The 25,037-nt window shown below is 38.2% G+C and overlaps 1 protein-coding gene across 1 annotated transcript in view; it reads left to right on the top strand.

Annotated features, from left to right (window-relative positions):
- The first annotated feature begins 3,325 nt into the window (after positions 1 to 3,325).
- The window catches only part of BCKDHB (branched chain keto acid dehydrogenase E1 subunit beta), a 111,214-nt gene continuing 89,502 nt past the window's right edge, over positions 3,326 to 25,037 (top strand). Inside the window, exons 1-4 of the mRNA XM_036380876.2 lie at positions 3,326 to 3,438; positions 5,909 to 5,986; positions 8,546 to 8,614; positions 24,894 to 25,027. Of these exons, the coding sequence (XP_036236769.1) occupies positions 5,923 to 5,986; positions 8,546 to 8,614; positions 24,894 to 25,027 (267 nt within the window). The 5' untranslated portion in view covers positions 3,326 to 3,438; positions 5,909 to 5,922. The remainder of the gene's footprint in view (positions 3,439 to 5,908; positions 5,987 to 8,545; positions 8,615 to 24,893; positions 25,028 to 25,037) is intronic.

The raw sequence follows: 25,037 nt of genomic DNA, 5'->3' as shown, positions 1-25,037 counted from the left end.
CCCATACAAATTGCATGAGTGTTAAGCACTCCTTCTCTTGATGGTGACCCACAGAATTTTCAGGTACTCTGTGGTGATGAAAATCTTTAGTCAAAAGAGAATACAGAAAGATACACTCTATATTAAAATGAAAAGATGCATCTAGACATTTTTTGCTGGGATGATGAAAATTGATTGGGTAAAGGAAAAGAAAAGTAATAATAAATACCACAACCAGCTACTTTATTTAAAGACAGCTGCAAGTGGGTGACTGCAGTGGTGCAGAAAGCAGTGCCACACTGAAAGCAGCATTAGAATCTGAATGTGAACCAATACCTGAAACCTAGTCTAGAAAAAACACCTAGAACATTCTGTAACTGCACTGATGGTCAAACTAAAAGGAAGACATATGTAGAAGGAAAAAATCCCCTGCAGTTTGGAATAAATTTAGGCAAACTGACAGCTGAGTATGGGGTTTGGCTTTTATAAAATTAGTAGCACAGGTATCCCCAAAGTATGGTCTAATTTTGGGTAGCTTTGATTATTCATACTCTGAATACAGTTCTCTTCAATCCTCTCATGCTTGACAGCAATGAAACATGGGTCTGGATACTGCACTGACTTATGAAATGCTGCTTTTCTGGCTAGTGGTGCTAGTTCAAAAAATAGCCAGGTGATGCACAGAAATTGATGTTTCCACATGTAGAAGTTTGGCATATTTTACAATTACATGGCTGCAATAGGACTTGTTCACTGGCTGGTAGAGTACACATTCGGTATGTTTGATTTCAGAAATTACTATTAACATTCTGGGGAGAGATTTATTACTTTTGTAACTGATGACAGCTCACAGCTCCCACTCTGATCAGCAGCTGAAAGCCAACCTGTGGCAAGGTGAACATGGCCTCAAACACTTATTTAAACTTGAATGTGTTGCTTGGTACATGGTTATCTCTAAGGCAGCACCAGCCAGCAGCAGACAGAACACTGTGGAAACCTTTTGGGAACTCATGGGATCCAAATGTGACTTCTTTAAATCACATGACCATTACTTAAAACCATCTCTGTATATTTGTTTTTTGAACACTGTTATAATGTCAGCTATATGTGTATATATATATACATACACACAAATACATTCAATATACCTGAAAAATCCATCACTCCACGTTTCTGAATCTGATTGAGATTTTTGGCATACTTTCTTGACCAGTCAAATAGCAATTCTCACTTTATTACTGAAGAACAGGTATTTTAGAACTGCAAGGTATTAATAAGATTATTTTAGTATGACTTCACCTAGTAGTTTTGCTATCAAGATAGTAATTTTGTTTGAGCTACAGTACATCTTCTACAAAGAAATCTAGTTATGATTTGAAGAGTGGAAGCAATGAGAATCCAACATGTTCTCAGGCAAATTGTTCCTACATTTAACTATCCCCAGGATACAAATGTGATCCCCATTCCTTGCACAAATTTGATTTAATTATGACTTTTTTTGGCATTAGAATTGTGAACTGTCAAGTATAAGAAATCATTTCCCTGTACAGGTATTTCTAGATTAAGTTAGTAGGAAATAGAGTTAAATATGCTCTGTGGTTTCAAGGCAATTAAAACTGATTGAATTAAACAGAGTGGGATTCTCATCCTGTAATTATAAAACCCTGAAATGTGGTATAAAGAAAGCTGAATAACGTCTCTGTGGATAGACACCACAGTTTCTAGCCTTGATTCACTTAATGTTATGAATTACTCATGTAATTTAAAATAGGACTGTCTTCAACTTAGGAGTGCAGTATTTAAAAATGTAAAAAGCAATTGGTGATGAAAACCACAGTTACTATTCCAGACTGAGTGGGAAGTACTGTCTTACCACAGAGGTGGGTCATACGGCAGAAGTAACTGGATGATTTCTGACCTTAGATGAAAATGAGTGCTTGGAGCAAGGTAAAAATGCTAGCCAGTATGGTTGATCTTACAGATAACATCAAAACAGACAAGGAAGAACAACTCAAAGCTTGTCACGTGCATTGGAGGCTGCATGAAAGGGCTTGATGCAGGGGCATGCACAGGGACAAGATGTGAAGCACTGATGAAAGGGAAAGTCAAAAAAGATTGATCTGGAGACAACTGAAAGGCAGCAAGAATGGGTGTACAGAGGAAGAAATGGAGGCTGCAAGTAGACCAAGTAGACCAAGGAGATTCACCTGGATGATGGAAGGAATAGTGAGGTTGTTACACTTTGATGAGGAGACCATTAGAAAGAATGTTTTTATAAAACCTGACAAAGAAAATGTGTGCATATGAAAGATCATAATTTCAATAAAATAATGTAACAAAGGTCTGAGCAAGAGAGTTTGGAAGAAAAGACCTTGGAAAAAATAAATTTAAAATAAGACAGACTGAGAGCCAGGTTGGATGGGCAGTTGAGAGGAATTCTGAGAGACAGAGTGGAACAGGTAATATCTGCAGGTCTATGAATTCTTTTTTACCTTCTGGGACAGCTGCTGGGGTAGAATTTGAGGATTTCAGATATTTGTGAAAGGAGCCTAGAAGAAAGATGGAGAGTTTTAAAAGGACATGTAGTGACAGAACAAGGGTGAATGGATTCAAACTGTAAGAGTATAGGTTTAGAATGGATATTAGGTAAATAATTCTCTACTGCAAGAATGGTGAAGCACTGGAACAGTGAGAAGCTATGGGTGCCCCATCCCTGGGAGTCTTCAAGGCCAGGCTGGATGGGATCTGAGCAACCTTGCCTAGTGAAAGGCGTCCCTGGTGCTGGCAGGTTTGTTGGAACCAGGTCATCCCTAAAGTCCCTCCCAACCCAAACCAGTCTACGATTCGTCGATTCTGGAGTGGTGACACGACAACTCCTACAGCGGAAGAAAAGAGAAGAGTTTAAGGGGAGAGGTGAAGCCTTTGGTTTCAGCTGCGACTGTGACAGCAGCGAGGCGAGGCCTCCCGGGGCGGAGCCTATGACTGCGGCCATGGCTGTGCCTGTGCTCATGGCTGTGGCCGTGCCTTGGAGCTGTCCCTGTCCCTGTAACTGTGAGGGCACACGGGAGCAGCGCGCTCCCGCCCTCACGGCTGCCGCGCGCCGCGCGCGTGCCCATGCTCGTTCTCGCGCCCTCGGCCCCCCAGGCCGCGCCCCCCGCGGGCCCGCAGCAAACCACCCTCCCTCCCTCCCACACCTCCACCCACCGCGGAGCCGCCGCTGATTGGTCCGTGCCCCGGCGGCGCTGGCCAATGGGAGGCCGGCCCGGGACCCCGCCTCTTTAGAACGCGCTGCCGGCGGAGGGCCCGGCATCGCGGCGATGGCGGCGGCGGCGGCGGGGCGGGCGCTGCGCGCGGCGCTCCCCGCCGGGCTCTGGGGCCGCCTGGCCCCGCTGCCGGGCGCGCCCCGCCGGACCGCCGCGCACTTCTCTTTCCAGCCGGACCCGGCGCCCAGCGAGTACGGTGAGAGCGCGGCTGGCCGGGGTCCACCCCGCAGGCCGGCCTCAACCTCGCTCTGCCGCCGGGTCCGTCCTGTCACCCCCGCCTTCTTGGCGGAGGCCGCCAACAACCCCGTCCGGGACGGGAGGGAGGGAGGCGGAATCCGCCCAGGGCCCCGTGGGGCGCTGCCAGTCGGGCCCCGGGCGGCGGGGGCATCCGCACGGCCGCGTGACCCCGCTGTGTCCTCGGCACTTCCAGCCGCGGGTCGTCCCAGAAATCCTGGGCTGTGGGTGGGAAGGGCCCGTAGGCCGCTGGCGGGGCCGGCAGGCCCCCTCGACAGTGGGGTGGCGAAATGGTTCGGGCTGTCAGAGCCGGAGCTGCCCTAGATGGGCCCATCGTGTGCTCAGACCTGCAAGGCCATCCTCGGCCCCTCTTCTAGACCAAAAGCTTCTAGCAGTAACTTAGCGAGTTGACATCTATCCTGGTTTTTGTATTGCATGCTTAGGTCATGAGTGCGATAATAAACCTATGGTGAATAAAGACTGCTGTCTGCCAAAAGGTTCGAGGTCATCCTCGTGGTCACATGGTTGAGAGTAAACACAGATTACTTGGGAATGAGCAGTGCATAGCGTTTGACTTTTATTTCTGAGATGCATCCCTGGAAATGGCTAGTGCTGAGTTTTCCTGGAAGAAGTCTGCCAGCTGCAGAACAGCTGTTTCTGTCACATGAACCTCACTGTCCTGTAGAAAACTTGTTACTTGGTTGGGTACCTTGGTGTTGCATCTTGATCATGACCAACAGAAACAGAGTTTCTATTAGTGACAAAGATGTACAGGCGACCAAAGTGCCACGTGGTGAAGCTTGTGTATGGCAGGTCCCTGCTTGAGATCATGCAAAGAAGCTCTGGAGTGGTGTGCCAGTTATTGCCATTAATTAGTAGAAGTCTAATTCCCTGTGAGTCAAAATACACTTTGAAATTCTGTGAAAAGCAGTGGAAGTGAAATAAAATTATGGCAATGCTGATCCTGATATTGTTGAGCTATTGCTTTTTCAACTTCACAGCTCAAATCTAAAAGGCACAGTTTGTTCCCCCATTCCTCTGTGGGCCTTATACAAAGGCCTGTGTTATAAGCAAGAGAAGCAGGGTAGAGCTGTCATGGTGAGGAGTTTCTGACAGTAGCTTAAGTAATAGCCATTTATATCAAATACTGAAGGATGGTTTCTTGTAGGAAAGATCACCTAAGTACTAATGTGGACAACTAGGGAAAGAGAGAAGCAGCTGCCATTCCTGAGCTTTTCTTCTCTTGAATTTGTAAATTTTCTTAGGGCTTTTGTATAACTTTAAGAGTTCCCGTAACATTTTCTTTTCCACATTTTCCTTTCCACGTTTTCCTCTCCTTAAAGGGCCACCTAAAGTATAAGTGAAGTTACCAAGCACAGGAATGTGTAGGACTGCAAATATGCAGCTACTCAAGTGTGGCATGACATGAGTCTAGCAAAAAATACTAACATTAATTAAAGATTTAGAAGAAAGGGGAGCTGAATGTTTGTTGAGAGGTACTATAACTACTGGGAAAAGAATGTACTTCACCTTTCTGAATTCTAACTCCTGTTAGTTTGTGTGGGATCTTCATCTAATAATCTTATTTATCTCTTTAATTTTACACAATGTGTGTGTTGGTAGGTAGAATTCTCCTGGACTGTGGCTTCTAGTTATGACTTCAGAGGTTTTGCCAGTTAAAGATCTATGAAATGTCAGCCAAGCAATTTCTTACTTACTTGGTTTCTTTTAAGAATTATTTTATTTGCTTGGAGAGTCTGAATTGGTCACAGTAGTGAGGACTAGGCTACTGTTTTGGTTCCATCTTTGCTTTCAGGTCTCCTTGTTTTTCCCAAAAGTGCTGGAATGAAGAAGGGCATTCTGGTAGCCTTGGTTTGAATTAAACAGCTTGCTTTACTTCAGTACCAAGTTTCTTTCTTTGAAGTGTTGATTTGAAGCTTCAGACACTTACTAACTGCAGTGCAGAGAGCAGGCCAGTGGTCTAGAAAATTTCTGATAATAATAGATGTCTGTAAATGGGAAAGGCTGGAGCTTAAAGAAATGTGATTAAAGAATGATAAAGTAAGCTTCAGTGAATTTTAGTAAGGGGGTTATCCCAGTCCTCAAAACAATAATACCTTGGTTTCTTCCTTTGAGAAGGAAGACATTCTTCCCAGTGCTTGAGCTTTGCAAAGCTGCATCTGCTCCAGGCAAGAGCATAGTTTTTTGAAAAAAGAATTGGAAGTGGAATTACAGTCCTTGGAAGGCCAAGTATACCCTGCTCAATCCTATCTATCCCATAATTTAATTTTATTCAACAAATGAATCTTGGGTATTCCTAACAGGGATCTTGTTTTTGATGGTTAAGTTTTCGGACATGTTTGCACCAGTGTTTTCTAATGTACTTTGTGTTTTGAACCAAATTAAACTGTGGAATGATCACTTTCACACAGGGCAAACTCAGAAGATGAATCTCTTCCAATCCATTACAAGTGCCTTGGACAATGCTTTAGCCAAAGATCCAACTGCAGGTAACTTATACTTGTTAGTGTATTTTGCTTTATATAAATTGTGCTTTCGTTTGCCTGTCTATGTATAATATTGTATTTCTCATGGCCTGTGAAGTTTTTTAATAAGTTATTAGTACACTTTGATCTCACATCTTAAAAATGTGTTGCATTAACAGATTACTAATGGATTATATGGTCTAAAATGCAATTGTATCTTCTGTATTAGCTCTGTATATTTCACTTGAAAGTGAGGACAGAAGATACATTATTTACTATGTTTAAAGTATTACTGATGATAACTGTCTTTGAGGGCAGCTTGAGTCCCACTAGTCAGAGTTTTAAAAATGTAAACATTACTTTACATTTCTTAAACTTTCTGTTCCCTAAAACTGGTATTTTTAAAGAGCCCACATATTCCTCGCTCTGTACATTTTGCTTTCTTCCCTGCCCTCCAAAATTGATTTATAGCTTTACTGTTTTCTGTTCATTGTTGTCCATAAGCAGTGTAAGATTTGCTAGGCTTTTGTGGTCTGGATAACCCATGATTTGGAAGATGCTACTTCGTTATAGCAGGATTTAAAAGCCTTATTGTAAACTATTGCACAAAACTATTTACTCCACTTTTAATTCTTATATATAACAGGAGGTCTTTTGCTTCTGTTGTCCCAACAAAGGCATGATGATGGCCAGATATATGAAAGAGATGCTTCATGCCATGAGGACAAGCTGCTAAGGCTGCATCATGTTGTGTAATTTTGAGTTTTCTTTTTAGTTTGTTAGTAGCCCTTTTTGTCACTGCTTGAATCACTGCTCAGCCTAAATTCTGACCAATTGTCTAATCTGTTGGGACAAATCCCCTGTGGTGTGCAGTACTATGCCTGTATAAATTCCCTCTCAATCTCAGCTGTTCTATATGCTCCTCAATTAGATTAAATTTAGACAACTGAGGGTAAATTAGGGCCAAGAACAGATTTTATTACCATTTCTGTGGAATCAGCTGTATAAAAGCAAGTAGAGTGAAGTCCATCAGGAGCCTAGACTCATATATAATCTTGAGCCTTTAGAGAACCAGTTGCTCTAAGGTTCCAGTCTTGCTCCTCAGCTTTGCAGGGCTTAGTCTTTGTAAAGCCCTTTGCAAGACCATGTTGGAGTTCTCCAGTCCAGATGTGAGTTCTCAGAATCACCACACTTACTGAACTAATTAGGACTTTTCACAATGGAAAACATGTCCTTCATATGTTTTCAGTTGTATGGGAATTGAGCAATTGCTGTTTAAGTGTGGAAATCCTCATACTTGTGTTGATGAGAATTAGAATGTCTCCTAGAAAATACATTTCAGTGGCTGAACTGAATGAGTAAATCCATTTGAGTTTGTGGATACCAGCATTAAATGGGAATATTTTTTGTAGATGCCAGCTGGCTCAAAAGTAAGGAGCCATATGGTAACGGAAAGGACTTGCAAGATTTTAAGTACATGAAACCCCACCCAAATTATTGTTAAAAATTAGAGAAGTGATTTAGGGACATAGTGCAATCATACACACCATGAGTGTGTTCATTTTACGTCTTTATAGAATTTATTTTCTTTAAGTGGTGTCACTGATGTGATTAGCACAAGTATGCTAATCCCTTTTAGTGATTCCAATCAGAAATTTATTTTATTTAATTAAGAATAGTATTTGAAAGGCAAGAAGGTTAACTTATTATTTTGGGTCCTTTAGAATATGGAGAATATTGAAGAATTGTGGAATGATCAGAGCTGACCCTGGTTCATGCAGACAGCTATTGGTGATATTGCTGCACATTTTACATGCTTAAGAATTTTAAATGGGCAATAGTTGTTTCTGTGAAGCAGATAGCAAAACTGTTTTAAGAAAATTAGACATAACCATCCCCTAAATTCAAGGAAAAAAACTCCCACAAATAGATTAGTTGATATGAAGCTAAGTTTTAAAGGCAAATGCTTTTAGTAATAAAACTTTATTAACTACAAGAATAGTACTGTTAAATACTGAGAACTGTGCTAGTTATTAATTAGTCATCTTTTCTGTAGAGGAGTTCCTTTGAAGTCACTCTTCAGGGGTCTGGCAAGTATGTTTGGAGAAGGCTTGACATTTCATATTGGATTGATATTTTGAAAAAAACTTCAATTTGATGGTTTTCAAAACATTATATTTATTGAAGTCTGTGGATGAAGAATGAAAATGGTTACCGGTTGGAGCAGAGGGCTTAATTTCAATGACTCATTTGTGGCTGAGTGTAATTGCTTTTTGGAATTTTACTCATTTAGTTTCAGATATTGTGTTACTATAGGATATTTCAAAAAAGTACATAGCTAATGAAAGCCTTACAGAATAATTTTCATGAATTCTGTTTAGAGACAGCTGTGTTCTGATTCCTTATTAACCTTGGTTCTTCATTTGTTATAGTCAGGCTGTGCATGAGAAATTCTTAGATCTAGATAAATCTTGAAGTGAAATGAAGTGTTAGGAGTTACTTTTGTTAGTGTCCCATATAAAAGCCTTTGAAAGTAAGATGTGTTGGAGTAATGTTAGCCTCCCCTACTGTTATTATTTTCAGTTGTATTTGGTGAAGACGTGGCCTTTGGTGGAGTCTTCAGATGTACAGTTGGCTTGCGAGACAAGTATGGTAAGTTTATGTAATTTATAAATCTGACATCAGTTTCATATTAACATCACTGCTCTTTTTTCTTTTTACCCATTTTGCTGTGAGAAGTGTTGTTACTGGAATGCTAAAAAACCGTAAAATCAATGTTTCATGTACGCCGGCTAATTAGTGTATAGCATTTTACAGGTCTTGGAAGCTGGTTGTGGAGACAGTAACATGATACAGCTTTTAATTTGGCAGTTGCTGCTCCCCCTCTGGGCTATTACAGAGAATAAGAGGTTATAACATATTTAGTTTCAGCAGCTTACTTTCTTCAAGGTACAGAGATGACTTGGACCTTTTGCAGCAAGTGATTAAATCTATTTAACAATAATTAAGATGTGTTACAGCCATGTTGGAGAACAAACATCCACATTTTTTTTTGAGTAAACCAAAAAAGAGAGAGGATGAAGACTATATTTCTAAGAAGTTTCAGAAGCACAAGTTTCTAAGAAGTTTTTGTTGCCTTGCTTCTATGCTTCAATTACTATGTAGATGTTCTCTTGCTCTCTAGTTTACTCGTTAGTGATAAACTTCTGTTAGCCATGATCTTCAGTGCTGCTTGTTGAGACTGAGGTATAGTTCTGTAACTGGTGTGATATATTGACTGTGTGTACTAGACTCCATATGAAAACCAGGCCTCTGAGACAGCAACCAGTTGCTGGAAACACAGGGGACAGATGTTATTTGGGAAGTAAGTAAAAGAAGCAGATGGTTGCATAAGCAACCCTCTTGGGTTTTAGTGAACATCTCCAGTTTAAAAGACAGAGGGGAGAAACTTTATATTGTTAGGGTGGTGCTGTGAGGGTCATTTGATGGTTTTTTTTGATGTAAGACAGACATATAATATTGGCATGAAGAAAAGAGATTAAATAATCTTTGTAGTAATATTTTATTGGTAGTGTATTCCATGTGCCAGTGCTATTCAAAGACTGTGACAGCCCTGACAGAGCACAGGGGGTCTGTTGAGAGAGTGAAAAGGACTGTTTACACTGTGCTAATCAGCATGATAAGCAGCAGTCACAGCACATTAGCAGTCTAGCTAGGGTCAGGTTTATTTCATGGGTATAATATCAATGATTTTTAATGAGATTTTTGAGAAAGCTATGATGTGACTTCAGGAATATTTGGGAAGAACTCCTTTAAAATGTGAGAGGGAACATGGGAATTGTACTTATATATTGTACTTATATATCTTACAATTGTAAGTTATACAACTTACAATTGTACTTACATGAACATTGAACAAGGACTAATTAAACTAGTATTGCCATTTGCTCAAAAAGGGTACTAACCTCTGCAGAGTGAATAAGAGGAATTACAAGTTTGAACAGGAAGAGAGTCTGAAGATAAGGTCCTGAATTTAGGACTCACATAATGGGAATTCAGTTTTGTAAGGCAGATAAGAGGACACAGGTAACTCAGCTTCTTTGTTCACTGATAGTGAAATTCTGTAGAAAACAGGCAGTGGCTGAAGAGGGAATGGCAAAGATGAACTGGAGGATGTACTGAAAACATAGTTACAATGCTGAGGAGAAACAGAAAAGACTGAAAGTGCAAAAAATTGAAAGAATACAGTGTTTTGAGTGGTCTGTCAGGAGGTCTGTCAGGATAGGAGATTGCCTATCAGTGCAATCTCAGAGATTAAATAAGTTCTTGATGGAATGCTTGTATTATGAAAAGGCTAGACTCCCTGTAAAATAAGGAGGAATTGCAGATGGAAGTGACAACCAACCAACCTGATGAATCTTATGAGGAAGATTACATACACTTACTGACTCTTTCCCCATCCCCCTCCTGAATTTACTGTCAAATTATAGTAGGTGATGCAAGTAACATAATGTGAGGTTGTTTCTATATGTTGATATAAAATATGAAGGAATGAATGGGGTTTTTTCCTTCTATCTGGAAGAGGAGCTGATTTTTGTTTCATTTGTTTTGTTTCTTTTGCTTTGTAGATAATTAAGATCACTAGGTGGCAGTCTATGCCTGTAAGTTGTTATTTTGATAAAAACTGATAGTTCATTTTAAAGCACTTCTATAGAGGTCAAGATTTAAATATAGTCTAATACTATAGTAGGAAGAACTTAATATATTAATAATCAGTAGTAGTATTATAGAGATGTTGATTGGTGCCCAGAATGTTACTGAAGTCTCTCTCGAGAGACAGAAAAAAAGTTTGCTTTTAGAATAAATTGGTCATAAAATATAAAAGCTGCTTATTTTTTTTTTCCAGTGGAGCGTTACATTGTATAAACATAGCCAGAGGCCTGTACTAGTAAGTGAAGGAAAGCTCATTGACTTTTTAAGGAAATAAATGCAACCTTTTGAGCATATGAATTTTTAATGTGCTACCAGGAATTATGTTTAAAAATATTTAATTAAGGAATTGTATGTAAGTCAGTCAGTGTGTGGAAATTTAATTTTCATGATAGTGTGACTAAAGATGGTATGTTTGTTCCTATGCATCTTATGTCAAGGTCTAAAATACATTATTCCAGTTTTCTGGCATTGAGTTGAATGTTTAAAAATCTGTCACTGTATAATGAAAATGAGTAGACTTTCTGGAATATTTATGCAGAGTGCTCCTTTCAGATAAGGGAAATAAGTGTTGTACAGTTTTTTTCCTTTGTCCCCTCTCTCTGATCTGGTACTCTGGAAGGCATATTCATGTTTTATTTTTTATCTTTTTCCCCATCACCCTCTGACAGGTTTTTGATTGTCACTGTTTTGCAGAAGTTATATCCTCTAACCTTTAGAGTATATTTATCAAAATAAGGAATGCCTGCTGTTCCATAGTCCTGCTCTCTGGAGGTGTTTCCTGTCCTTAGAACAGTGTGATGTAAACTGTGTTTTAATAGCCTAGGTAATGTGTGCAAACATTTTTAAATTTTTTTTTAAAGGGAAGTACATTATTATGCCAATCCTTCAGAGAAAATGCTGTCCATTTGTTTTTGAGTCTGCAAATGGATTTGAAACAACTATCTTGGAATGGGAGTATGTGTTCTCTTGCTCTGCCTGAAGTGTGACATAAAGCGGCAACATGTAAAGATCAGTATCATCCACATGACAGAAATATAGAGGAGATCACAGGTAGGAATTAGATGATAGGAGATAAAGAAATGGGAGGAAAAAACAGAGGTAAAAACAAGGTAAAAATGGAGAAATTGGACAGAAGTGAAGACAGAAATAAGAATAGTAGAAATAGTGATTGACAAATGATGTAACTCAGAAGAATGCTAAGGCAGGTGTTTTTTGTGTAACTCAAAACAAAAAGAAGACCTCTCTATCCTGCTGTGGCCAAAAAATGAAAATTACATAAACAGGGAAGTGAAGTGTAGATATATATATATAGATATATATAGATATATATAGATATATATTATACTTTCCTTGACTGTTCTTTCTGCCATCCTCCAAACACCTACAGCTTGAGTGCTTCCATATCTGTAAGTGCCCCAGGTGATTTGACCTCTGTGGTGATTTTTCTTTCATACAATTCTGGTCTGCACTTGAAGGGAGATTCTAATGTGCACTTGCTGCCATGTCAAAAGATTGTCCTTAGCGAGGGTAAGGAGCAGGAGCTTTCTGGCTGTTTCAGAGCTTGGTATTTTGAGATTGTGGAATAGGATCAGCCCTTGCTCAGAACTCAAAGTCCAACAGAAGAAAGGTGAGCTTGGCAGGTCTTTCCCCATAGCAGTGCTTGAGTAGGAGCTGACTTTTTTTTGGTGTATATGTTCACTTTTTCAGATGAAGTTTGCAAACTTTTTGAGATTCCGCTCAATTCCCTATTGTGCAGCAACCTTCAATTCCTTGTCATGGAATGTCCTTCTGTTTGCCATCAAGGAAATCTAGGTGACTGTATAAGTTAGATTTCCAGTATTTACAGGCCTGAATAGATTGTTTTCCAAGTTTTTGAGCTATTGAAAATTATTTTTGACTGAAAGAGTAGTGTAAATGAGTGTTTTACTTTTCAGTAGGGAATTCCTGAATAATGCCATTTTAATTCCCTTGCAACTATTTGCAAATACAGGTAAGAATGTGAATACATTGAATGGGAGTTTTTGTTTCAAGATTCTCTCAGTTCCAAGAGGATGTCACTGTGGTATCTCCTACCAGAAGCAAATGCTTGCTCAGGGTGTAAGAGACTTGGCCTAATGCTGTCCCTCAGGAGTTCTGAACTTACTTCACAAAGAGTTGACTGAGATGCCAAAGCTGATCTTTGTGAAGATACAGCAGCAGTTGTTCTTTTGAAATATTTTGGAAGGAATTTGTCTTTTGCTCATGTGGTTAATGTGTCACTGTTTGGAATCCTCTGTGTGATCGCAGAGTGAATAAGAGGAAGATAGGGTTCTTCCTTTCTGAATTAATGTCCCATCACTGAGTAGAGTTTTTGACTCATGGCTTTTTATTTTTTATCTATTCTGTTTGGTCTCTGTTATTGCTGTTCTCCTCTTTTTGTGTCTCAGTGCACACAGAGATCTACTGCCCCCCCAGCAGCTTGTGATACCCTCAAACACAGTCAGTTAGAACAAAGTGCTTTTCCCAAGGTTTCTGTGTAACATTGCTGAAATGTTCTAGAGGGATGTTTGCTGCCTTTATTAGCAATGCAGTGTTGGCTGTCAGTTTGTGGCTTGATTTAGTCCCCAAGTTCTTTTTCTAATCTACTGCTGTGCAGCCACTAATTGATTTTTTGCTGGGTGGATGCTTGATAAAATGAAACTCTGTAAGAACAACTGTGTGTCACTCCTGTATGTATGTGGGATAAAACAAAATCAATCTCAGATCATTTCCTTTTAGGTAATACTGAGGTACACACATGGCTAGAGACATTAATACATGCATATAGTAGTAAATGTGTAATAAGCAGCTTCATTTTTTTTTCTCCTTACTCATTTTATGGTTTTATGTAGAGTGGAAGGGGAATGCACAAGTAACTTGAAATTTAGTTCTCTTTTTTCCCTAATATTTTCAAGCTTATAGGATTGTTTTATATATAATCCTTCCTGTGCTTTGTTATTATTGTTATTATTGTTATTATTTTGATGCAGCTAGGAGTGTAAATATAGTTGCTAGGATTATTTTCTTCCAAACCATATTTTTAAAAAAGTGTGAAATAGATTGGGAGCAGATTGTAAACACTAATTTCTGTCTATTAAGTGAGTTCAGGATATTTGCTTGCAAATTGATAAATTACAGGCAAAAAAGGAACATCAGGAGAAGAGGTAACACTTTTATTGAATCCTGTGAGAAGAGGGAGAGTTGAATCAGAAATTTCCCCTGTGGCAAGTTTCAAACTCAGCAAAAAGCAAGTGACTGAACTACACATATAAAACCACAGTTGTAGCTGTGAAAGAAAATAGTATCCTTATGTCAGGATGACCTAGCCACATTAGCAATCAGCTGGATTCTTTAAAAATGATTTTATTTATCACTTCCATATTTGTTTTTCTTTTCTTTCTGTCTTCCTTACAAAATTTTCTTTCTGAAGCACAGGGTATGTTTTGGGACAGATCAACTGGCAAAGGCTGGTTTTAGCCTTCAGTGGTGAAGTTTCTCTGGCTTTCCTACACATATGGTCCCAGTGCAGGATTATTGTTATGATTTGAAGCTTTTCTTTATTGATCAATTTCTCTGAACTCTGGTTGCTGCAGCTGGAGGATATAGGGCATCCAAAACTGGATGCTTTACTCGTGTGTTTTACTGAGTAAAACCTGGTTGCTTACAGCTCTCTGTTCTTACATCCCATGATAATGCTAGCTTGTCTTGAGCAATAATGTTTATTCACAACACCTGATCCACTGTAATCCCTGGCTGTTATTCTGTAGATCTTGTGTCTAAGGTGTAAACACCTGTGTGAGTTTTCAGGGAACACTTCATTCTCAGTAAATGAATAGTTTATTTATAGTCCAGTAAACTAATTCATGAGTCTTTGTTTATTTGGCCAGAAGATGGCTGTACCTAGCCATGCCCAAAGGACACCAGCTTTTCTAAAAAAATAGTAGTCATTCTTTGAAGATAAGTATTTACTTGAGCACAATATTATTCTGTGAGCTTTAGCTGTGGAAAACTCCTGAAAGCAAGTTCTGTGTTTTAAGTGAAACCTATGGGTGAGAAGATAGAGTTGTCCCCGTGTTGTTATGGTATTTGGTGAAGGTTGTTGGCTGAAGTTTGGATGTGCTTGCAAAAACTGCTTAATGTCCTGATGGCTTTTAGCATGAAATGATGGGAGAATCTTTTGAAGCTGAGCTAATAGAACTATATATAGTATGGGGTTGTTTTTAAAACAATTCTGATAGTTTGCCTCCAAAATACATAAAATACTTTAAAATGTTTATATTGTATATATTTTTGGTAGTGATTTCAAGACATCTTTTATTGTGTAGACTATGTTTAACGTGACTGGTAAGATAGCACATATCTGTTAATGGAGATTCTGGGTTGTTGTGGTTGTTTTTGTGGTCCCAAATGTTACAGTGCAAAGGTAAGAAGTACAAGAACACAATTTGGATGGGCTGTAATGCAATATATTAAGGCAGTGTGTTCTGCCTCCCAAAAGCTACTAGTAGTTGGGTCTTAATTCAGCAGGTGGGAAGACACTCTGTGGTTTTTATGTGGAATTTTGAATCAGTAATCATGGTGTCTTTTACATTCTTTTAGAACATAACCATAGGCTAGTATGAGGAAGAGGAAAAACTCAGCCTAAAGTAGCATAAGTGTTAGGGCTTTACTCTCTAAGCAGATAGAAAAATGTTATCTCGATGCTTAAAAGCAGACTGCAAGCTTGCTAGAGAAACATGGTTCTTCTTTGGCATAGGTCCTGCTCCTTCTAAAACATTGCATGTGGTAGAAGGAAGGAGTTCAGAATTTTTGACATCATGGATGTAAGCTAAGGGTGGAACATTTCATTCAGAGTTCAAAATGACTACTTGTTTGTAGATTGAGTAAAACGTAAATAGCCTGGGGTTTGGTTATCCTCATTTCTTTTTGCATAGATTTAAGTGAAGAATTCTGCAGTTTGCTTGCCTGGTTCTTCCAGAACAGTTTGGCAAGACCTGGATTTGTTCTGATTTATATAAATGTCTTTGAACAGTAACATCTGGAGAACGTGTTCCGGACTCATTACACAATAGTACATTTTGTTCATTTTCATCTTAAATAGCCAATTCTTTTTTGAAATTTACAGTTAGAAGGAAAGTTACTTGAAAACTTGGTAAAATGTAAAAACTTGGTAAAATATAGTGTGTCCTTTCTACATGTTTTTTATCTGTGGGATAGTAATATAAATCAGTCACTGTCAGAGTTAAATAGCTTTTTAGTTTTGTTTTTATTTTCTTTTTAATTGTTCTGATAGTGTGCCCGCTGTGAAAACTGTATTTTATTTATTTGGGGCTTGCTAATACTTATGTTTCTTTTCCTATGTTGTAAAACTGTTTGAAGGAAAGATAAGGAATATATTTTTTAATATAGAACGTGATACTCAGTGAAAAAGAGAAAGCTGTTCTCACATTTTTAAGATATTTCAAGATACATTGCTGGGCAAAAAAGTATGTGCTGCTAAGCTTCATAAAAATGGAATTTTCCACTTCAGAAAATACTTGCAGTGAATCATGTAAAAACAGTATTTTGATAATATCAGGTCGAGGAGGATGAAACTTTATGTATATTAAAGACCCAAGATGGAATTGATAAACACAACTAGTCTTGCAGTCTGTATTAATATGAGGTCGCAAGGTACATTTTGTGTACCTTCTTTTTGACATCTCTCTTTATGTCCTTAGGTGGAATGAAGTGATTCTCAATTTCGTTGGTTAGTCCTGTGATTCCCTCTGTTTATCTGTATGTTTATTTATCCCACTCATCAGCTGGGGTTAATTCAATATGTCTGCTGTTTTTTCTACTCTGAGTTTGGTGGTAAGAGGGTGGTAATTTCAACTTAAGAAGGTTCTGCAGGCTTTTTTACAGGGAATAAAACTCAAGAGTTTTCTTGGAAGTAATTTGCTTGAAGCCTAGAAGGGTGGAAAGAAATCAAGACTAGTATCCAAGTTTGGGAATTGTTTAACCAGATTTGCAGCAGAAGCACTTTGAGGTGGAGGTTCATCTTATTTTGACTTGATTTAGAGCCATCTTCTAGTGACCAGGTTAATATAACATGCTAGTCTTTTATTATAAAAAGATCTCTTTTCTTTTTAATTTGCAGAAGCATTAAATTAAAACCTGGCACAGGGTTTTCACACTTAGATGGAGGCACCAAATACAGACTACTTTATTAATTTTTCCCTTGCACATGCTTTGCAGTATAAAGGGACAGGCATGGTTACCAGTGAGATTTGTAAGATGGTTTTCATTACTGCAGGTTTCTGGTCATTGAGCTCTTTGCTCCTGAGTACTTCTACAGCAGCATGAAATCCTTGCTCTTGAGAATACTTGCTTCACAATTCCAGGTAGATCCAGCATGCTTTCACATATACTATAAAATACATCTACACTACTGATACTGAGAAATGTGAGAGAGGGTAACTGGTATTGTTTGACATTTTTGCCTACTTCTTGATTTGTCATCCAGATGGTGTGCACAGCTTATTACAGCAGAATTTTCATTGACAGTTTGCAAAACTTAGCCTTGACAACTGTTCTGTGTTTCCTGTTGGATCTCTGTCATGTCATGTTGCAGATGATGTGAAAATGCATGGAACTGATCTAAGCCTTGTAATTTAAGCTGGTGTGTTGTCCTCTGCTTATACCCACATATAAGTATTTGGTAGATGTCAATTTTGGGGCATATTTTTGCAAGTAAGCACTCGGTCGTCTGGCATATCTCCTCATGTCAAACTGTATGTCAGTTATGCTTTTCTGCAAGTGTGCTTCTCATGCAGCAAAAGTTTTTTGTAGTTGACAAAGGAATGTTATTAATCATAGCTGGAGGAATATTTGAATGCTTTGTCTAGTTAGGCATTGCTCTTTTTTTTGTTTAGGCTGCAACTGGATGTATGAGCCAGATGATGAGGAGGATTTCAGTGTGGAGTGGGCAGCCTGCATGAATGTTTAAACTAGCAGTTCCAGCTCAAAGTGTTCTCAACAAGTCATTCTCTTACTCAAGATGATGTGTTTTCCTTCCAAGGGCTCATTAGATCACGACTACTCTTTCACCTTCTCTTCCTCCAAGAGTCCCTTAGAAAAGTAAAAAGAAATTCTGGTGAGGAAATCTGCTGCTGAGATGTGAGCATCTTTTTAAATATTTTCCTAAGAGTGTGGGTCTGAATGAGTACTGTTTTATCAATGTCATGAATTGCTTCCATGAACAGGACAGGTGAAAAGGGCAGGCATAAAAAGTTTTGGCAGTCATCATGTAGCCCTGCTTGGGGCTGTTAATAAACCATAGAGAGTTGTAAGGAGATGACCTTGAAAGTCATCTGTTTAGAACCAGTCAGTACTCAACAGAGTTTAGTTTGCCTGTGGTCTTGTCCAGGTGAACATGTCCAAGGTAGGAGCTTCTACAACCTCTTGGGACAGCTTATTCCACCATGTGACTACTGTCATAGTAGGGATTTTTTCTTTTTTATAATTTGTTTACTTCCTTGCACCATTCTTTCACTTGACACTGTGTACCTGAAAAGAATCTGCTCCTCCCCCTGTTCATATTACTGCTTGGCTGCTCTTCCATTGTGGGAGGATTAAATGACTTGCAAGGTTACCAGCATTGAAAGCTAAAGCCAAAGCTTTGAATTAACCTCCCCCAACTCTCACTTCTTCCCTGAGAAAGGGAGACAATGACATAATATATTTTAATATTTTGTTTTATTCTTTAGCTTTCAGTGGCTGCTAGTTTGTCACAAATGACAGGAATTCTGAACTGGGGGAGAGGGCTAAAAATGAAATCTTTACTCTTTGCTTTAGGAAGGCAGAGGTATCTATGGAGTTTTTCTGGGTCCTCTTTAATCCAAAATTCTGTAAGCCTGACAAGGACATTATTAATGTTATATTTATGCTGTGAACTTTCAGAATTTACTAAGTTTTAGTAGAAAGTTTTCCTTCCAAACCTGAAATTTGGTAACAGTGCAGATTATAAGAATTTCTGTCCATGGTAACCTTTTCTTTGTACTTCAGCAGTTCTCCTGACTGATACTATTTGTAGTCTGTGAGAGTGAGGGTTAAATGGAACTGCAGTAAACAGGCTTTTCTCCTGAGGGAATCTTGGGGGAGAGGAGGTGAAAGTGTACTTGTGATCTAATAAGCTCTTAGAAGAAAAATGCATCATCTTAGGTCAAAGAATGACTTGTTGAGAACACTTTGAGCTAGAACTACTAGTTCAAACATTCATGTTTCTTCAAATGTATGATTTGTATGATTTAGTAACTGGGAAAGACTTAAAAGGAAATCTTTCAGCTGTTCCTAATTTCCAAATTACTTGAAGTGCTTTTCTAAAGTGTAGGATATGTCAGTGACATATATTATAAACCTGTGAAGAATTCCTGTTCTTACCAGTTGCCAGGCAGAACAGGTGTCCTTTACTTTGGGCAACACAGGGGTGACAAGTGGTTCAGAAGAATGCATTTTTTTGTGGGATTTTCTTTTTTTTGCCCCAAATGAAGCATAATTAGGACTCCTGTGAACAAGTGAAACCAAGTAAGAAAGGCTTATCTGTCATTTGATCTTTAAAACTTCTGTGTAAAACTAGAATAGGAAGTCAGCTCCTTTGTTGCAAAATAGAGTGTGATAGTGGATTTTGCAGCAGCAAAATAGGAAGAAGCTAATTTAGTTTAATGCATGCAAATCTCATTTCTGACCCTCATGTCAGTTGCTCACAGATTTTGGCAGTATGTTTTTTTACTTTTGTATCTTTTGTATCTTACTTTTGTATCTTACTGCCATAATGTGAATTTTTGGAATATTTATGGAAAGTATAATGGGAGTGTGATGTACTTAGTTGCTAAATAGTCAAAATTTGAATGGCTTCTTATTCAAGGTAATGAAATGTTGAAAATTTTGAAGGCATAGGCAGTTTATACACAGTGGGTGTGGATGCATGTATTTCTCCTATTAACAGACCAACTCACTGCACATGACTTGGGACTTTACATTGACTTGACTGAGGGCTGAGACCTGGTTACTCAGCCCTGGGGTTGGCTGAGTTATACCAGAGGCATGGCTGGGCCCTTGAAGCCTGTTATGAATGTTTGGGCACACACAAATGTTCTTGGCTTTTGGAGGATATGGGGTTGGGGAAGAACAGGAGAGGAATATCGCTAAATTCTGTAAGTGTTGTTATTCTGTGCACAGTAGGTCAAAGTCATCTTTAGAAGTTCAGTGTATGAAATCCTTTTCATACAATCACTTTTCATCAGGTGAAGTATTGTAACATGGATAGTTCTGGAAAAAGCAGCTTTTTAAACAACACAGCATGTTAGTGTGCAAAGTTTCAAGACTGAGAGTTAAACTATCTCTGTGTCAGTGAGCCTGAAGCCCTGCTTTGGACAAGTAGCTTTGAAATTTCTATATCCAGCTGTAAAGTCAATGTATATTTACTGGTATTCCCTTCAGAGCAACAGGGCCTATTTTTTTAAAGCTGGAGAACTGTGACTAGGTTATCAGTAGAAAAAATGGTAGAACAAAATGATTAAAATGAGTAAGTTGTTAGAAATACTTTTTGTTAACCCAGGAGCTCCAAAATTTACTTACTGTTTGGCTTGCCCTCTTCCATAGTATCAGAGAAATGGAAGACAGCAAGTGTCACCAGTTGTAAAATGGGGCTTAAAAGGGATGATGGGACCAAGAAAGCTTAAATGTTGGATAGATTGTTTTAAATATGTTAAGAAATAAAATTAGTAGACTGATGTAGAAGTACATCTGTGAAAAATCCTAGATATTTTAAGGTTAAAAAAGGTCTTTGAAGGCAGGACTGATTGGGAATTAATAATTCCTATTTGAATTTTCTACACAAAGTCCCTGGTGAGTACCAAAAAACTCATCTTTTCTTTCCAGTCCTTTCTGCATATGGAGCCTGACTGCTTTGGTTGAACTCCTAATATATTTAGCTTCTTAGACTTTTCTATTTGACTTCTTATGGATGTTTTAAATGGAAGTCAGTGAGATCATTGAGACAAATGAAATGCTATCCACATATATTGTTAATACTGCTCAGTACTGACATCTTTTAAGATGCGTTATGCATTTTTTTAGCACCAGTGATGCAGCTGTACTTTGAAAACAAAGCACAGTTCTCCTTTGGCTAAATCACCAGCAGTACTCCCTAAACCACCCAAATGGTCCAGGGTGGACTTGTGCAGAGTGATATAAAATTACTCAGAGTTGGAGCATTGGGTGGTGTGTTAACATTATAGGATATTTAATATTGTTTGAATATCTTATTTTTGAAGTTAAATTAAGACAGGAACATGACTTGTTGCAGAATCCTGAAATACTTTTTTCCTGATGGCTTGGAACAAATAAAGATGAAGCAGCCAAAACATTCATGCACAATAATCGACTACAAATGTCTGTAAACGTGTTCTGTTAGGTTGCTATGAAACTCTTTATTCCTGGCGAACGAGAAGATGACTGTGAGACTGCCTTAAAGCTTTTGTCTCTTACACAAAGGGTCAGTGGTAATTTGAACATTCATGGGATACTCTTTGTTCTGAAAATCACAAAGATCACTCCTTTTTATTTAAGTAAAAAAATACTTAAATAAAATTTCTTCATCTGAAATTATGAAGAACAAACATTTTTTCTTTAATGTTTGTTCTTCATAATTTCAGATTTTCTTTATTAGGGAAGACTTCTAGAGTGTTTTTTCAACTTCCTGAACATGCATCTAGTCTTACTCCTTAGTTATTGGGATGGAGAGATGAGAAGAATCATCCTTTTTTTTTTTCCCATAACCCTCCATGTTTGCCGTATTGCTTCCCTCAGTAGCTGGCAAAGGGCGCCGACCTGTTCAGGTGGCTGGAGCCAGGGATGTTTGTAAAGCCAGGCAGGTTAATTGAAATGCACACCAGTGTAATAATGTCTTCTGCAGGGGCTGACGCACCTGGCTGCAGAAAGTGCAGCTTGCTGCTTTCCCCTGGGCTGGCAAGTCACCTCCTTGAGTTAGTGTTAGTTTGTTTTGAGCTGTGTGGCTGACACAAATCATAGGAGGAACACATTTTAGGAAGTGTTTCTTTGTTGGTAAGGAAATGAAATATGGAAATACAAAGTATATCTCTGGGTGGTTTGTCTGCTTCAGTCAGATTTCAGCTGAAATCTGACTCAGCTGGTTTGCAGAGGATGGTGTGAATGGCTGTTTATCAAAATGGACTTCCTTTTTATGTTTTGAAAAAAGTGAAAAATAAGAAAATGTGAAAAAAATAGATAAAAATACATAGGCTTAGTGCATTTAAATGCTAAATATTTAAATATGTTGTGTTAGTTTTAGTAATGATTTTCATGCTGTATCAATAAAAATAGAAGGTGAAAACAACACGATACAATTTTTAATGTTTGGGGAAATGAATATATTTGTTTTATCCTAACAATGTGTATGTTTTTTTGTCATAAGGGGCTAGATTTTATAAAGAAAGCCCTACTCCTCAAAACTCTGCCTGAAGTTGTTTTCTGATGTAATATATAGTAAAGTGCTTTAGGATTTTCTTTTAAGTGGTCAGTATTATTGTTTTAATGCTACAATCAGAACTGTTCCTGAGTAATAAATTTCATTCATTGAGTTCCCTTGCTTACTCTTTTCTGTTTTAAGTCATGGTGCTTGAGAATTGTACCTTTAGTCCTGAAACTCCAAATTAGGTGCTTCACACTCCTCACATTACAGTGTCTCGTTACATTTTACTTTTGCTTTAATGATTTTCACTTCATTTATTTCATCATACTCCATTGATAGCAATGTGATACCTCTCATTTAATATTTCATTAGTATTTCAGCAGTTTTATTAGGATGTATTTTATATTTTGAATTATAGTGTTACATGCTAGTGTGTATGTAGCATGTTTTAGGATGAAATACATCCTTTTTATTAGGATGTATTTTATATTTTGAATTATAGTGTTAGATGTTAGTGTGGTGGGGCTAACGTGCTTTTAAACTAATTTGTCACCCTAAATTGATATTAAAAAATTAATTTTCAAGTTTGTGTCAATTATTAGTTGAAAGCTCATTTTACAGGATTGTTCAAATACATTTAAATTTTTGTGTGAGTTTTATTCATTTATGGAATCTGTGTATTAGGCTATTCCAGTATACTCTGAAAAATCTGTTAATAAAGAGCAAGGCTAGGTAAGCTATAAGCCTAAGATCAAAATATCCTGTAAGCAAGTGAAGTGAGAAATAGTGATCTGCCAATGGACTTAGAAGAAGCAGGAAAGTAGGAAGTAGGAAAGAAAATGACCAACCTTACCATATGTCTTTATAATGTTAATACATTTTTAGTTTATTAAAATAAGATTTGTTTTAAATTAAAATTAATTGTGTCAGTGCAAGAGAAGGGAATCAAGATGGCTAATTCATGGTATGCTAGACAAATAAAAGGGAGGGAAGGAAGTGTTTGCCAAGTGTTTATGCTGTTACAGATGGATATGGGTGCAAGGCTTCTGCACCTTCACAGTTGTGGTGGTAAGGCCTGGGACAGCTACATGATTGCACAGGAAGTTTATTTTCCTCTTTTTTTGGCCATGATGTCTGTGAATGGAGAGAGTGCACCAGAGAATGCAATATAGGAACTGAGAATACAGCTCCTCAGGAATGAGAACAATTTACGCAATGAAGGGTCCCTCTAGAGGGAAAATTAATCTTGGATTCTCTTTGTTTCCACTGTCTTGTATGAGAAATCATGGTGTGTCCTGCAATTGTGGCAGCTCTTTGGACTTGGTGTTGGCTTCTGTAGCCTCACTGACACCACCAACACTGTAGTATCATTTGATGGCATTTCTTTTTTTACTTGCTTTAAATGAATGTTGCTGGTGGAGGGGAAAAAAGAGGAAAGCAGAGGGAGAGCCAAAAACATATTCACTGATATATCTATACATTCATACATGCATGTGGACAGGGTACAAGGGGTGACCTGTGGAAATGGAAGATGTGTCCTTTAAAGATTTGTAAAACATACCTCCCTTTAGTATATTGCAAGTACTTGGACAATGTTTTTTCCCTAATCATCTCTTTCTGAAAACTTTTGTTAGCTTTCCTTTTTATAGTTGAACTTAGAGATATTGAAATTAGAAGTCCTGCTAGTAACAGCTTTCCCACTTATTAGTTTAGTCTGGTTTTTTGGTTAGTTGATTCATGGTTATTTTGTTATTGTTTAATTTATTTCATAGCCACTGGTGTGCACTGTGCACATTTTTTCTATCCAATTTGAAGTCTTGGTATTTTCATGCATGATGGATTCCTATAGAAATCTACTGTCTACCCAGTGTTCTAAAGGGAAGATTTAATAGCAGACCAAGATTTTTCTGCTGTACTCCCTTGGCAGAAAAGTACTGCTGGCAAGTATTGTAAATAAGTCTTATACAGGATATTGTAGTGGTGTTTCATCTCCCTCCCACTCCTTCTTGTTTTTAATTTCATGAACTGAACAATTTTATGTGCAGTCATCTATTAGATTGATGCATATTTGGGATCAGAAATTACTGTGGCACAGAAATTTTGCACTCCCATAGGGGAGAAATGAAATCAAATGTTTTGGGTTTGTAGCAGGAACTGCAGTTCCTTGGGGACAAAGCAACTTATGTAAATGTGGCCTTACCTTGGGAGAGAAGAGTGGTAAGAATGGGCACTGCTGATGGGGAGTGTGGACCAGAGGCAGTGTGCTTTTGTACAGGTGCCCCTGGGCATCTGTCTGCCTTTGAGCAGGGACAGTTACTTGTCAGCGCCTGGAAAAAAAAATGGAAGAAGCAACAGTTACCTTTAGTGTAAACTGTTAAGGATGATTGTAAGTATTGTTCACTCCCATATAAGCATGGGGGGTAGGCATGTTTAAATGTGAAAATGCCAGAACAAATTTTCCTTCAACTGTTCAGAATGCTGTAAGTCACAGAAACTGTTCTTAGCTTTCAATTAGTTTCTCCTTTTCTTCCTCTAAGTTGTTACAAGTTAAAGTATCTGTACCTGTAATGGATGGTTATTGTTGCTACACCTAAAAAAGCCCATCTAAACAGCGATATGCTTAATTGCATGTGACTTGTTTATAAGTCAAATATTTCTGGGACAATATTTTCCTCTTAAAGCTGGTTTTATTAAAGGAATTGTGGTTTTTTTCTTTTTTTTTTTTAGGTAAAGACAGAGTTTTCAACACCCCTTTATGTGAACAAGGAATTGTTGGCTTTGGTATTGGAATTGCTGTTACAGGTGCTACAGCCATTGCAGAAATTCAATTTGCAGATTACATTTTTCCAGCATTTGATCAGGTTAGTACTA

This window comes from Molothrus ater, chromosome 3 (genome assembly GCF_012460135.2).
Source record: "Molothrus ater isolate BHLD 08-10-18 breed brown headed cowbird chromosome 3, BPBGC_Mater_1.1, whole genome shotgun sequence".
Lineage (NCBI taxonomy): Eukaryota > Metazoa > Chordata > Aves > Passeriformes > Icteridae > Molothrus > Molothrus ater.
This window is presented reverse-complemented; position numbering and strand designations above follow the sequence as displayed.